The sequence below is a fragment of the Pseudophryne corroboree genome, chromosome 3 (assembly GCF_028390025.1).
Source record: "Pseudophryne corroboree isolate aPseCor3 chromosome 3, aPseCor3.hap2, whole genome shotgun sequence".
NCBI classification, from domain to species: Eukaryota; Metazoa; Chordata; class Amphibia; order Anura; family Myobatrachidae; genus Pseudophryne; species Pseudophryne corroboree.
In genome coordinates, this window is record NC_086446.1 from 222,287,099 (window position 1) to 222,303,777 (window position 16,679).

Here is a 16,679-nt window from a genome sequence, read left to right on the forward strand (position 1 = left end):
CAGCTGCGGTGCTGTGCGCTACCTTATTGAAGACAGGACGTCTTCTGCCGCCGATTTTCCGGACCTCTTCAGTCTTCTGGCTCTGTAAGGGGGCCGGCGGCGCGGCTCTGGGACCCATCCATGGCTGGGCCTGTGATCGTCCCTCTGGAGCTAATGTCCAGTAGCCTAAGAAGCCCAATCCACTCTGCACGCAGGTGAGTTCGCTTCTTCTCCCCTTAGTCCCTCGGTGCAGTGAGCCTGTTGCCAGCAGGTCTCACTGAAAATAAAAAACCTACTTTAAACTTTTACTCTAAGCAGCTCAGGAGAGCCCCTTAGTATGCACCCTTCTCGTTCGGGCACAAAAATCTAACTAACTGAGGCTTGGAGGAGGGTCATAGGGGGAGGAGCCAGTGCACACCAGGTAGTCTTAAAGCTTTTACTTTTGTGCCCAGTCTCCTGCGGAGCCGCTATTCCCCATGGTCCTTTCGGAGTCCCCAGCATCCACTAGGACGTCAGAGAAATACAGTGCTACGAGTTTGCATCATTCGGTTTTCTGGTACGCATATATGTTTTGTCAATAAGAATTAATTCAGGTACTGAAGATGCAGTGTTTTATATTTGTGAAGGTTTATCGTGGGGGGGTTGTGACTGGGTCGATAACATTTCATCTGCAAGTAAAAGGTATGTTATAGTACAATCTCGACTGGATCCCTCTAGTGTCTGGATTAATCTCGTTATCCAAAAAAAAAAAAAACCACTTCTGTATTGACCAGTTATTTTCACTGTTTATTCACATAAATTGTGAAAACTGAGGTATGGCTTACATAGCCTTATCAAACAAAATGCATGATAACATGCAAATTAAGTCATATGAACTAGTCCGACAGCAACAGGCATCAGCCAGATGGAGAATAGGCAGACTGGATCTATAATAAGCAATTTACAACCATGTGGTGTAGATAAGATCAGGACAAGGTTTGGAAGTCCAAAGATAAAGCTATTTTTCGTTACATGTTCTGTAGTCCTACCAATCCCGGCATAAAACATTGTTGCACAGGATGGGGAGGACACAGGAGGGTAATAACTTTAAATTTAATTTTACAATAAATTTGCTTACAATCTACTAAAAATCATATTTTATTATAAATATTCAATGCGACTTACATTCCAAAAAAGGATTATTAAAGGCTATACATATGCAGCAACAACTTACCAATAAAACCTTTCTTTGCAAGCTCTATCGTAAACCTCCTGGTTATCTTTTCAAGTTCTGCATCCTGTCAAAAAAAAAAAAAAACATTAGCCTGCAGGAAATAAGTTATACACTTACAAAGACTTAGTCCAATGCCTATGCTCAATGGGTAATACTGCCCCCCTATAACACAGGTCTATCTAGTAATGCTTTACGGTAAAAGTTTTTGCTGCTAAAGGCTGAGAGGGACTTTAAATACATGAGTGACTTACGTCATGTCAGACAAGCAACAAAGCACGTCTCTCCCAGGATAAACATTTCAGAACATTTTAAAAAGCCAGGAAAGAGGTTAGTGCATAGGTAGACAATCTGTCTGGTTGCGAACTGTAATCTCTGCTTAAAGTTCTTATGTCAAGGCACAGAACTTTATATAAGCAGCACTGCACACAAGTCAGCATGTTCACTTTCTTCATACTCAGAGCTCTGAGCCCACTGGAGAGCAGTGATCACCTACAACTACTAAGAGTAGGAGTTGCAGGACACAGAAGGGAAAAAAATATATATATATAATAAATTTTGCACTAAATTATGACCGGAGGTAAGTGATATTGCCGAATCATACCCCACTCTAATAGTTAGAGTTTAATTCCTAAATGGCTATAATTCAATACATAAAATATATCTAAAATGCAGACAATACAGCTGTATTAACAATTAATCACAAAATGTCTGTTGTAACAATGAGTATCCAATGCGAATGGCAGTAAAATAAAAATATATAAACATTACACACAGTGGAAGTAGGAAAATACAAAGTTCCTTAAAGAGATCCTTGTACAGATATAATGGTTAATGGTATGCCTCCTTTATGAAATCCAACCAGTGTTGAGACCAAGAGGTTTTATTTAAATAAATACACTTTGTTAATAAGCTCTGCTTAGTAATATTGTCCATTGAGGGCTTAATTGCAATTACGCTTTGAATAAACAGCGTGTTTACAGTGTAGGAATCTTACCCATACAGCATCCAATGCTGCAGGAGTGTGGAGTGCTATGTGCTGTATTATGTCTCCAGGCTGTGAAGCTCAATGGCCTGACACTTATTTGGCGGTTCACTACAGAGGTGCCCGCACTCCTGGTGTGATCTCCTGCTGGAGCAATCAAGGCGATTAGAGCAAAAATAAGAATTTACTTACCGATAATTCTATTTCTCGGAGTCCGTAGTGGATGCTGGGGTTCCTGAAAGGACCATGGGGAATAGCGGCTCCGCAGGAGACAGGGCACAAAAAAGTAAAGCTTTACTAGGTCAGGTGGTGTGCACTGGCTCCTCCCCCTATGACCCTCCTCCAGACTCCAGTTAGGTACTGTGCCCGGACGAGCATACACAATAAGGGAGGCATTTTGAATCCCGGGTAAGACTCATACCAGCCACACCAATCACACCGTACAACTTGTGATCTAAACCCAGTTAACAGTATGACAACAGAAAGGGCCTCTTAAGATGGCTCCTTAACAATAACCCGAATTAGTTAACAATAACTATGTACAAGTATTGCAGATAATCCGCACTTGGGATGGGCGCCCAGCATCCACTACGGACTCCGAGAAATAGAATTATCGGTAAGTAAATTCTTATTTTCTCTATCGTCCTAAGTGGATGCTGGGGTTCCTGAAAGGACCATGGGGATTATACCAAAGCTCCCAAACGGGCGGGAGAGTGCGGATGACTCTGCAGCACCGAATGAGAGAACTCCAGGTCCTCCTTTGCCAGGGTATCAAATTTGTAAAATTTTACAAACGTGTTCTCCCCCGACCACGTAGCTGCTCGGCAGAGTTGTAATGCCGAGACCCCTCGGGCAGCCGCCCAAGATGAGCCCACCTTCCTTGTGGAGTGGGCTTTTACAGTTTTAGGCTGTGGCAGGCCTGCCACAGAATGTGCAAGTTGAATTGTGTTACAAATCCAACGAGCAATCGACTGCTTAGAAGCAGGTGCGCCCAACTTGTTGGGTGCATACAATATAAACAGCGAGTCAGATTTTCTGACTCCAGCCGTCTTTGCAATGTATATTTTTAAGGCTCTGACAACGTCCAACAACTTGGAGTCCTCCAAGTCGCTAGTGGCCGCAGGCACCACAATAGGTTGGTTCAGATGAAATGCTGATACCACTTTAGGGAGAAAATGCGGACGAGTCCGCAGTTCTGCCCTATCCGAATGGAAGATTAGATAAGGACTTTTATAAGATAAAGCCGCCAATTCAGATACTCTCCTGGCAGAGGCCAGGGCTAGTAACATAGTCACTTTCAATGTGAGATATTTCAAATCCACCTTTTTCAATGGTTCAAACCAATGGGATTTGAGGAAATCTAAAACTACATTTAGATCCCACGGTGCCACCGGAGGCACCACAGGAGGCTGTATATGCAGTACTCCCTTGACAAAAGTCTGGACCTCAGGGACAGAGGCCAATTCTTTTTGGAAGAATATTGACAGGGCCGAAATTTGAACCTTAATGGATCCCAATTTGAGACCCATAGATAATCCTGATTGCAGGAAATGTAGGAAACGACCCAGTTGGAATTCCTCCGTCGGAACCCTCCGATCCTCGCACCACGCTACATATTTTCGCCAAATGCGGTGATAATGTTTCACGGTGACTTCCTTCCGTGCCTTAATCAAGGTAGGAATGACTTCTTCTGGAATGCCTTTCCCTTTTAGGATCTGGCGTTCAACCGCCATGCCGTCAAACGCAGCCGCGGTAAGTCTTGAAAAAGACAGGGACCCTGCTGTAGCAGGTCCCTTCTCAGAGGTAGAGGCCACGGTTCGTCCGTGAGCATCTCTTGAAGTTCCGGATACCAAGTCCTTCTCGGCCAATCCGGAACCACTAGTATTGTTCTTACTCTTCTTTGCCGTATGATCTTCAATACCTTTGGTATGAGCGGCAGAGGAGGAAACACATACACTGTGGTACACCCAAGGAGTTACCAGTGCGTCCACAGCTATTGCCTGTGGATCTCTTGACCTGGCGCAATATTTGTCCAGTTTCTTGTTGAGGCGAGACGCCATCATGTCTACAATTGGTCTTTCCCAACGGTCTATTAACATGTTGAAGACTTCTGGATGTAGACCCCACTCTCCCGGATGAAGATCGTGTCTGCTGAGGAAGTCTGCTTCCCAGTTGTCCACGCCCGGGATGAACACTGCTGACAGTGCTATCACGTGATTCTCCGCCCAGCGAAGAATCTTGGCAGCTTCTGCCATTGCACTCCTGCTTCTTGTGCCGCCCTGCCTGTTTACATGGGCGACCGCCGTGATGTTGTCCGACTGAATCAACACCGGCTTTCCTTGCAGGAGAAGTTCCGCCTGGCTTAGAGCATTGTAGATTGCTCTTAGTTCCAGAATGTTTATGTGAAGAGACTTTTCCAGACTCGTCCATACTCCCTGGAAGTTTCTTCCTTGTGTGACTGCTCCCCAGCCTCTCAGGCTGGCGTCCGTGGTCACCAGGATCCAATCCTGAATGCCGAATCTGCGGCCTTCTAATAGGTGAGCCTTCTGCAACCACCACAGAAGTGACACCCTTGTCTTTGGTGACAGGGTTATTCGCAGGTGCATCTGCAGATGCGACCCTGACCATTTGTCCAACAGATCCCTTTGGAATATTCTTGCATGGAATCTGCCGAATGGAATTGCTTCGTAAGAAGCCACCATTTTTCCCAGGACTCTTGTGCATTGATGTACTGACACTTTTCCTGGTTTTAGGAGGTTCCTGACCAGATCGGATAACTCCTTGGCTTTTTCCTCTGGAAGGAAAACCTTTTTCTGAACCGTGTCCAGAATCATTCCTAGGAACAGCAGACGAGTTGTCGGGATTAAATGGGATTTTGGAATATTCAGAATCCACCCGTGTTGTCTTAGCACCTCTTGAGATAGTGCTAAAGCTGTCTCCAGCTGTTCTCTGGACCTTGCCCTTATTAGGAGATCGTCCAAGTATGGGATAACTAATACGCCTTTTCTTCGAAGAAGAATCATCATCTCGGCCATTACCTTGGTAAAGACCCGAGGCGCCGTGGACAATCCGAACGGCAGCGTCTGAAACTGATAGTGACAGTTTTGAACAATGAACCTGAGGTACCCCTGGTGTGCGGGGTAAATCGGAACGTGTAGATACGCATCCTTGATGTCCAAGGATACCATAAAGTCCCCTTCTTCCAGGTTCGCTATCACTGCTCTGAGTGACTCCATCTTGAACTTGAACTTTTTTATGTAGAGGTTCAAGGACTTCAGATTTAGAATAGGCCTTACCGAGCCATCCGGCTTCGGTACCACAAATAGAGTGGAATAATACCCCTTTCCTTGTTGTAATAGGGGTACTTTGACTATCACCTGCTGAGCGTACAGCTTGTGAATGGCTTCCAACACCCTCTCCCTTTCGGAAGAGACGGTTGGTAAGGCAGACTTCAGGAACCGATGAGGAGGATCCGTCTCTAATTCCAACCTGTACCCCTGAGATATTATCTGCAGGATCCAGGGGTCTACCTGCGAGTGAACCCACTGCGCGCTGTAATTCTTGAGACGGCCCCCCACTGTCCTGGGAAGGAGCTGCCTGTTGGTGTCTCTTCCCTCTTCCTCTGCCTCGTGGCAGATACGACAAGCCCTTTGCTCTCTTATTTTTGTAGGAGCGAAAAGGCTGCGGTTGAAAGGTCGGTGCCTTTCTCTGTTGGGGAGTGACTTGAGGTAAAAAAGTGGATTTCCCGGCAGTAGCCGTGGCCACCAAGTCTGATAGACCAACTCCAAATAACTCCTCCCCTTTATACGGCAAAACCTCCATGTGACGTTTTGAATCCGCATCGCCTGTCCACTGTCGTGTCCATAAGGCTCTTCTGGCTGAAATGGACATAGCACTCATCCGAGATGCCAGTGTGCAAATATCCCTCTGTGCATCACGCATATAGATAAATGCATCCTTTATTTGTTCTAACGACAGTAAAACATTGTCCCTATCTAGGGTATCAATATTTTCAATCAGGGATTCTGACCAAACTACTCCAGCACTGCACATCCAGGCAGTTGCTATAGCTGGTCGTAGTATAACACCTGCATGTGTGTATATATTCTTTTGAATAACTTCCATCTTTCTATCTGATGGATCCTTAAGTGCGGCCGTCTCAGGAGAGGGTAACGCCACTTGTTTGGATAAGCGTGTGAGCGCCTTGTCCACCTTAGGGGGTGTTTCCCAGCGCGCCCTAACCTCTGGCGGGAAAGGGTATAATGCCAATAACTTTTTTGAAATTATCAACTTTTTATCAGGAGCAACCCACGCTTCATCACACACGTCATTTAATTCTTCTGATTCAGGAAAAACTGTTTGTAGTTTTTTCACACCATACATAATACCCTGTTTTACGGTATCTGTCGTATCAGCTAAATGTAACGTCTCCTTCATTGCCAAAATCATATAACGTGTGGCCCTACTGGAAAATACGTTTGAATTTCTACCGTCGTCACTGGAATCAGTGCCCGTGTCTGGGTCTGTGTCGACCGACTGAGGCAAAGGGCGTTTTACAGCCCCTGACGGTGTTTGAGGCGCCTGGACAGGCATTAATTGATTGTCCGGCCGCCTCATGTCCTCAACTGACTGTTTAAGGGAAGATAAACCATCACGTAATTCCACAAATAAAGGCATCCATTCTGGTGTCGACCCCCTGGGGGGTGACATCTGCATATTTGGCAATTGCTCCGCCTCCACACCAATATCGTCCTCATACATGTCGACACCACGTACCGACACACACCGCAAACTCACAGGGAATGCTCTAATGAAGACAGGACCCACTAGCCCTTTTGGGGAGACAGAGGGAGAGTCTGCCAGCACACACCACAAAGCGCTATATATACAAGGGATATCCTTATATTAAGTGCTCCCTTATAGCTGCTTTAATATATATATATATATATATATATATAGCCATTAATGTGCCCCCCCTCTCTGTTTTACCCTGTTTCTGTAGTGCAGTGCAGGGGAGAGACCTGGGAGCCGTTCTGACCAGCGGAGCTGTGACAGAAAATGGCGCCGTGTGCTGAGGAGATAGGCCCCGCCCCTTTTTCGGCGGGTTCTTCTCCCGCTATTTTTCCAGTCAGGCAGGGGTTAAATATCTCCATATAGCCCCTATGGGCTATATGTGAGGTATTTTTAGCCTTGTATAAGGTTTATATTTGCCTCTCAGAGCGCCCCCCCCCAGCGCTCTGCACCCTCAGTGACTGCCCAGTGAAGTGTGCTGAGAGGAAAATGGCGCACAGCTGCAGTGCTGTGCGCTACCTTATGAAGACTGAGGAGTCTTCAGCCGCCGGTTTCCGGACCTCTTCACGCTTCAGCATCTGCAAGGGGGTCGGCGGCGCGGCTCCGGGACCGGACTCCACGGCTGGGCCTGTGTTCGATCCCTCTGGAGCTAATGGTGTCCAGTAGCCAAGCAGCAAATCCACTCTGCATGCAGGTGAGTTTACTACTTTCCCCCTAAGTCCCACGTTGCAGTGATCCTGTTGCCAGCAGGACTCACTGTAAAGAAAAAAAACCTAAACTAAACTTTCTCTAAGCAGCTCTTTAGGAGAGCCACCTAGATTGCACCCTTCTCGTTCGGGCACAAAATCTAACTGGAGTCTGGAGGAGGGTCATAGGGGGAGGAGCCAGTGCACACCACCTGACCTAGTAAAGCTTTACTTTTTTGTGCCCTGTCTCCTGCGGAGCCGCTATTCCCCATGGTCCTTTCAGGAACCCCAGCATCCACTTAGGACGATAGAGAAAAGATGATATCCACATGTATCCTTGATGATGCACAAGTATCCTTCTGACCTGTATTCTTTGAAAAAGCCCCAGGTTTGGGGCAAAACTAGTCAGAAGGATACCTGTGCATCAAGGATATGTGTGGATATCACCTATTTGCTCTAGCTGCCTCAATTGCGCCAGTGGGCCACCACACCAGGAGTGGTGCCACCTCTGTAGTGAACTGCCATACATCAAATAAGATCATAGGGCTACTGAGCTTCACAGCCGGGAGACCTAATGCGGCACAGAGAGCATGCCACTCTCCTTGAGCCTCAGACAGCTCTAGCTAATAAGAGAAACAGCCCCTGTCAGCAGGGACACTGCAGCATTAGATGCCATATGGTTACGATCCCTACAAGCTGAAATGATATTGCGCCCATCGGCAGAAACCGTTGAATATCTACCGGCAGGCGTAAACAGGTGCGAGAGGTGGAGTAAAGAATTGAATTCTGACCACTGAGTTTCAGGTAAGGGAAAAACAAAAGAAAAAATATTTGGGGGAGGTCATCCTTGCATTATGAGGACAAAGTACAAAAAGCTTTTTTTTCCACCCCCACAGGTATGTAAAGGGGGAGGGGGGGGGGGGGGGGGGGACCGAATATATCAATTCTCAGCACAGCTATGTAGCTCTCTGGTTAAGTGCCTGGAGCTGTTCAACAGCATCACAATCACTTAAGTCAGGAGATTCAATGGGAGGCAATCGCCAGACTACTGGTGGCCAAGATCATGACTGCCGGCCACCAGTAAAAGGTATGGCATTGTGGTACTAGTAAAGTCAGATTTCTGCTTGCACCTCAGGAGAAATCTAGTTGTGGGTTTACAGTGTGGCAACTACAATGGCTCTGGACGTTCACCACCTGAGCTTAAACTAGCACTGAATTGAATTACCTCAATGTGTGGGTACTGCATAAATACTTTTGAATATTAATGTTGAAGTAAGACCATCCCAAATAGTACCAAAACAGGTTCAGTAATAAAGGGGTTAAAAACAGACTACTCAGGGTAAATTTAAACAAACCGCTAAACCATATCAATCTTTATTGGAGAACCATGCACATACATACATACCGTGAAGGTAAAATAGAAGACTTACTGAATAATTCCTAGTGTTGATTTTCACACCAGCCTTGGCTCCACCAAAGGGCACATCTAAAAAAAGTTTGGTAAATTTAAACACACTAATGATGCGTCCTCCAGAAAAAAAATAAAGCGATCTGAGCTTTTCCTTCCCATAAGGAGAAAACACACTTAGAAATTATCCAACATACAGGTGTAACACTGAAAGGCTGACCACTAGATTTTCCTTGTCAAATATATGCTTGGGGGGGGGGGAGGGGGGATACCTGAGCAGGTCTGCCATATTTCTAGGACCCCTATGAGCAAAACCAAAATGCAAGTTAACTGCAATATTGAAAGAAAAATTCCAGTACTGCATGTTAAGTACCAATGACTAAACCAGGCTGTGCAAATGAAGTAAACTACAAACCATCCTGTGCCCACCCACTGCGAGCATCCTCCACAAGTAACCAAAACGCACTTAACATAATTGGCTCCGCTGGCAGTTTCAAGTATTATGCCAGCAACAATAGTGATCAACAGTAACTGCATATTACCAGTAATGACCTACATGCTAATACCATTGGGATGTGGCCAGGATGCCGGCACTGGAATCACAGCTAAAATCTGTGCAGGAACTCCGACAACACTTGGAATACAGACACCAGAATCCCGGTTGTCAGCATCCCAAACGCAAGTATGCCAGGGTGGAGTTAGGTTTAGGCTGCAGGGGGAGAGTTAGCACGCCAGAAGGGTAAATATACTTACACGACCTGTCGCGATTCTGTGCATCAGGATGCTGGTGTTGGTCATGACTGCCAGCATCCTATCCCCTGGCATAGGAAATGTGTTCCATACCATTAACACCCTGAGATTATAGATCCAACAGATTATAGCAATAAGTCCAACTAGATTCTAACGTACACATCATGGGGGGGGGGGGTGTTCATTGTTGAGGCACCCAATAATTATCACACTTGTCAGGCCCAAAAACACCTGGCTTAGCCATGTTAAGCTGCAGAGTCCCCCTCAGGAGACAGAAGGAATGAGTGCACCAATGCACAAGCGGATCAATTTAACTGCTGTCAGGCGCCTATTGCCTACAGCTGTGTTAACTGAATACCCCCCACATCCACACTGTATGCAAAACATATGCATTCAGTTCAAGAGGCTGGCATTTGTAACACCTGTCTTACATATGGAACATAAAAATGTATGTAGCCCACTCTTTCTATGCACTTCACAATTTCAATCATGTTTCCCCAGCACCAGAAATCCTGGTGAAAGACATGTCGAAAACATAATATAAATATTGATATAAGAGCACTAGTATGTTCTAGTAAACAAAGATACAGCTTGATAGTAAAACATTAAAAGAATAAAAATTTCAAATGGCAATCAAAACTACAATGTAAACAAACCTACATTCCTCTGAACTTTGTAATAGGACCATGCAAAAATGAACCCAGAAGAGTAGACTCAATATCTACAGCAAACAAAGTGCCATTAACTAGTATACAGAGAATTCCCCAGCAGCATGAAGTAGGGTCAGATGGTAGTCTTGTTTCATTCCCTTTGCAATGAATCTGTACAGTATATTTAAAATGTCAGTTTTGATTCCTTTTAATGCAATTAAATGCCTGTTTACCATCAAGCTGCATCTTTCTTTACTATAACATACTAGTGCTGTTATCAATTTTTATATTGCTTACCTGTCACTGCTTGTTCGCAAGGATGATCTCTCCTTTATTCAGCTACTCCTAACTCCCTTGGTGGGATCTTTTTGCATTTGTTCATCTTTAGGTCTAGAACATAAGCCAGTCTGACCATGAAGAGGTGAAAACCCTATAATCATTTAGTTAATGACTAAACAAACGGAATGGAAAACCCTTACCTACTACTGCACATTTGTAGGTCATTAAAGACGCCAAGGCTTTCACTTCATCAACACTGACTTCTGTACTGTAACGAATACCTAGAGAAAGAGAAAAGCTAGTTAGAAGTTCAAATATATGCACATAAAAAGGTTTCTAAAATAGTTGTCTGGCCCATGCTCACAGCACGATTCATCTTGATTTGATAAAACAAATAATGAATGCCAGTGTCCAACTAAACTTTAAACAGCAGAGATATGCCCCTGATTGGTTACCAATGTTTAATTATGACAACCACTCTAAAAACACTGAATCACAAACTGAGGAAAAACGCAAGTTTGCCAAGAGCCGCCCTCAAACGATGTCAGACATGCATTTTAGAACGGAAAAAAAAAAAAAAAAAAAAAAAAAAAAAGTACAAGGAAACGAATGACTCACTCCTTTGATAGTTTTTCAACAGGAAAATATTCCATTGGATACAAACCAAATAAACTTGCTGAAGTCAATTACAGTAAGTTATATTTAGGCTGCTTTCTGCAGCAATGCTTTATCTTAAAAAAAAATAATGAGCACTAAAGAATTTCTACACATCAAAATGGAAGTTTACACATTTGAATTAAGGTTAGAAACTTTGGGGGTAATTCAGATCTGATCGCAGCAGCAAATGTTAGCTAATGAGCAAAACCATGTGCACTGCAGGTGTGGCAGATATAACATGTGCAGAGAGTTAAGGGGGGTACTCACGGAGCGATAATCTAAGCAATCTGACTAGATTGCTTAGATTTTAAGCATGATCGCCAGTGTGTAGCGAACACAGCAATATCGATGCACTGCGCTATCGCTGGTGCTAGATTGGCCTGCATGCAGGTTGCTCACGTCACCCGCTGGGTGAAATGAGCGGTCCCCCGTCTCCCCCGCACGCTCAGCACACATTGCGCTGTGCTGAGCGGTGGGAGAGATGTGTGCTGAGCTGTTCGCTCAGCACACATCTCTCCCACATTGGCCTGTGAATACAGGCCTTTAGATTTGGGTGGGTTACTATGTTTCTGTGCACAGTAAATATGGGCTTCTTTATTTTTACACTGCAATTTAGATTTCATATTGAACACACCACACCCAAATCTAATAGGCCCTACACACTGGCTGATACCACTGAAAGATATGAACGATCTCATTCATTCATGAGATATTGCTCGTTCATCGTTGGTGCCAGCTTGTTTAAACATGCAAGCCAATATGGACAATCTTGTCCATATTAGCTTGCACTGCTATGGAGCCGGGTGACAGGGGAAGTGAAGAAACATTACTCCCCCGTCACCTCCCTGCCGCCAGGACGCCCACCTCTGTGGCACAGTATGTAGTGCCCATAACTCTCTGCGAGTTATATATGCCCCCCCTGCAGTGCACATGGTTTTGCCCAACTACTAACAAATTTGCTGCTGCAATCAGATCAGAATTAGGCCCTTTGTTCAATGTTAATTTCATCAACTGTCTGTAATTGAGAGAGACTTTACTTTTTAAACACACAACTGCAACTTTATCATTCACTTTACGATAGTGCCCAGATAGGATCCAAATTTGATCAAAATGCGCAATCTAGTTTTGCTTTCAGTAATGTGTGGATTGGTGAATCCATACACAAGACATTATGTTATAGAAAACAGGCATGCAGTCTCAGATTTTGAACTGTGCCACTTGCCATCAGGACACTGTCCTAAAGAGGGGTAAGTGCCTCAGCTGTCTATTGCAGTCAGGAGAAGATAGTTTTACTTTTTGACAGACATGCAGTGGAAGGTCAGGGTAAAGCAGATATTTTACCTTGACAGTTCATACATACAATTCTAAATTGCAGTTGTAGCAATACAATATATGATTGTACAGCATGCAGAGATAGCAGGTCATGCATAAAGATAAACAGCAGGTTATCATATCCAGTGTAATGGCAAGCATTGCTGCTTCACAGTGCCCTCTATTGTTGCTGCAGTCATGTTACACATCCCTTCTAGTCATAGTCGTGAGCGCATTTGCCAGAGGTTTTCTGTGCATATTTTCCCTGAAAAGGCTTATTCACATTGCTATGTGAATAAGATGCTCAAGCAAACTCAGATTACTACAAGGATATGCGGCATGCCTATTAGCCTGTGTGCATCTGCATAGGAAATGCTACACTACAGTGCTTCCCTGGAAAACACTAATGAACATTTCGTATGCAGACACTGCCACAGTCACACAATGAATATAGGCACGCCGCATATCTTTTTAATCAGAGACTGCTTGTTCGCCTTATTCAGACAGTGATGTCAATAAGACTTTCAGCATTAAAAAAAAAAAAAAAAAAAAAAAAAACACAGAGCTGCGTGAGAACTGCCAGCTCCTCAATGCCAGACATCTCATGGTGCATGGCATATTGAGGCTAGATGTATGAAGACATCTGTATATCTAACTGATGAGGCCATCTGTGCATAAAGTTACACTAGTGCATACTATGATGGGTAAAAGATTACCAGAGATACATTTTTTTATTTATTTTTTTAAACCGCAATATAAAAAGGGGGCAGAAGACATTATGCCCTCGTATCCATCAAATTGCTAAAGACATGACTTACAATTGGGCAGACTATAAAAGCATTGATATTTTTTAGAATTCATTCTGCCTAGCTCATTGCAATACGAGACAGAACACTCATTAGGGTAGCTTTTTGTTGCATGTAAAATGGTCACTTTAGAGCGACATTCAGGTTTCAGGTTGTACCAGCGCACTAGCAAACCCATGCATAATGCACTGGTGTACCCAGTTCTGCCTACACTTATTCTATGTATACACTCCAAGCAGCAATATGCTACCAATTTGTAATCGCTTGCAAACTTTCCAAGCTGGGTACAGACCTAATAGTACACGATGAAACGTTACATCACAACTGCTGTACACTATACAATCTCCTGTACAACAGGGCAATAGATCACATGCAACACCACTTTGCCTGTTGAATTGTCACACTGTATATGCCGCACATCCAATCAGACAGTTCAATGAACTATAGCCAGGAAACCGGTTCAGGGGTATACAGTATAAAGGGATATTATATGGTTATTGCACCCAGATCTCCCATCTAAAGTGACAGGAGATCACAGGGATGATTTTTAATTGATCCCCATTATCATGCTGATCGCTCCAGTTAGTGCCAGGTTTAGCCGCAGAGCAGCTAATGGACGCGATACCGAAAAGTGCCATTTGGGGGGTGCAAAGAGAACACTTTTCAGACATTTCAGCTTGCACCCCTGGGGTGTGAGCTGGAATGTCAGATCATGTGCAAACGGATCTGCAGTTGAACAGCTCTGTTGGGCACCATCTGCTGGCACAAATTATATTTGAATTCCACCCTACGGGCACAATTCAATTCGCTGACCGATGAACTGCGCCGGGAATTAGCTCCCGGTGATATTCAATATAGCACCATGACAACAGGATTTCTTCTTGCAAGCAGAAATGGCAAATGTCAGCACAATGCTAATTTCTGCCTTTTGTGCGGCAGAAACAGTCATGCTGGACAATTAAGTTTGAGAATGCCAGTTCCCCATTTAGTCCGAAGAACGGGCATTCTCCGATTTACAACTGCGCACTATTAAACGGTCATCAAATTGAATCGTGCCCAATGTGTAAGATATATTTACAATCTACACTGTTACAGTGTATTGCCTGATTTGTCCTATAGTGCAGTGGTTCTCACTGTCCTCAGGACCCCAAACAGCTCACGAATTCCAGATTGCACAGCAGTACTCATTACTTGATACATTTTAAAAGATCCACCATGCAGCTTATTGCTTATGATTCTGTGAGGAACCCTGAACAGTTTGGGGTCCTGAGGACAGAGTTTGAGAACCTAAGGCAGGCCTGGCCAACCTGTGGCTCTCCAGCTGTTGTAAAACTACAAGTCCCATCATGCTTTTCCACAGTTTTGCTATTTGGGAATGCTAAAACTGGCAGGGCATGCTGGGATGTGTAGTTTTACAACATCTGGAGAGCCACAGGTTGGCCAGGCCTGACCTAAGGTATAACGTGTACCCAGTTTCTGTTACAGGTCAAGATGAACATGGTACCCAGTTTGTGTTGTCACTTGGGTCTGGCAACTGTGTGGCTATGGCAGCAATTACACAGCCTTATAAGACACTCCATCACACAACCTGTGGGGGAACATAAAGTGCATGGTTGGCCAATTTGAGCGCATTTGACCTAAATGTGCAAGGGCTTTAAGTTAGATATGAATGGTGAACAAGACTCCTACAGTACCTGGCCAAACATGTTCATAGGAGTAAAGACTTCTAGAATGGCCAAGCCATTCAGTCCCAAATCACAAAATATTGGGTAACCTGGGTCTCCCCGTGTTTGGTACTGTTAAATCTGTAGTTCGTCCAAAATTATGCATTGGCATATGCGGGGCAAGTTAAAAAAAAAAAAAATACAGCCCTTTTGACACGAGAGCTTGTTACAGATTTTCATCTAACAAATTAAGGCCCTGATTTATCAAGCCTTGAAGAGTGATAAATAGCACAGTGATAAAGTACCAGCCATTCAGCTCCTGTCGTTTTTCAAACAGCCTGTAACATGACAGTTATGAGCTGATTGGTTGGTACTTTCTCACTCTAGAAGCATGATAAATAGGTACCTTCATAGGGGAGAAAAAAAAAAAAAAAAAAAAAAAAACTACAACCTTGTAAGTGATAAATCACTAACGACAGAAGGTAGCAAGCAACAGCAAGACTATCCCTGCACATGAGGACCAGAGTTACCCTTCCCAGCACGGTGTCAGAGGCAGCATTTACCATGCATGCTACATGGCAGCATAGTCAGTGTGACCCTGACAGCTGGGCAGCGCTGTGTCAGTAGTACGAGCCATGTGCAGACACTTAGGAAGGACACATGCACAGTATGCTGGGGGCAGAGCACATAGGATGCGCTGATGCCGGCACAGAGAGGGGGACACCGCAAGTCACAGTAACGGAGCGCTACCGGGCTGCAGAGCTGATCAACTCACCTCCCTTGCAGGGCGTGCGGTGCTGGCTGTGCTGGGCCCGGTAGCCCTCGATCACCTCCCAGTCGCCGTTATCCCGCTTGATGGGGAAGCTGACACTTAGGACGTGGTTGCAGGGCTTGATGATGCGCAGGATCCCCTTCACCCGCTTCCGCTTCTGCTCGTCCGTCTCCCGGGTGCGCAGGTCCTCCACCAGCTTGTCCTCCACGATGCTGGCGCCCCGGTCGAAGAATCCCTCCACCATCTTGAAGAAGTTGGGGTCGTCCTCCTGGTCCACAGCCTGGCTGTAGCAGCGCAGGAGCGGGGTGGAGGCGGCCGGCAGGGCTGTGTCGGCGGCGCATGAGGCCAGCACCCCGCCGCTCCTGGACACCAGCTCGCCCAGATACCGGTACATGGCTGCTGCGGAAGCTGAGCGCTTCAAAGAGACGGGACGGGCGCGGGAAGAAGGTGCAGCCGAGGTTGCGCCAGCAGCCACCTATATATAGGATGTGCGCGGCGCCGGGCCTGTCTGGGGGGGAAGTGGGGAGGGGGTGCGCGTGCACGTAACGCCGCTGCCTCCGCACTGCGCAGCCGCAGTCCCCTCACACATTGCACGCACCACGTAGGGTGTGTGCCGCTGTGCTTGTAGTAGGTTGGTAGGTTATTCTTATTCATCATCAGTGCTCTTGATGTGTCTGCAGCCCATTCATGTCACACACTGTACTGGGATTTAAGTAGTGGGTCTTAAAAAG

The 16,679-nt window shown here is 45.3% G+C and overlaps 1 protein-coding gene across 1 annotated transcript in view; it reads right to left on the reverse strand.

Annotated features, from left to right (window-relative positions):
• The window catches only part of LOC135055141 (glutamate dehydrogenase, mitochondrial), a 72,658-nt gene extending 56,199 nt beyond the window's left edge, over positions 1-16,459 (reverse strand). Inside the window, exons 1-4 of the mRNA XM_063958833.1 lie at positions 15,952-16,459; positions 10,939-11,019; positions 9,082-9,137; positions 1,193-1,256 (exon numbers count right to left, since the gene is read on the reverse strand). Coding sequence (XP_063814903.1) covers positions 1,193-1,256; positions 9,082-9,137; positions 10,939-11,019; positions 15,952-16,342 — 592 coding nt within the window. The 5' untranslated portion in view covers positions 16,343-16,459. The remainder of the gene's footprint in view (positions 1-1,192; positions 1,257-9,081; positions 9,138-10,938; positions 11,020-15,951) is intronic.
• Positions 16,460-16,679: the final 220 nt, after the last annotated feature.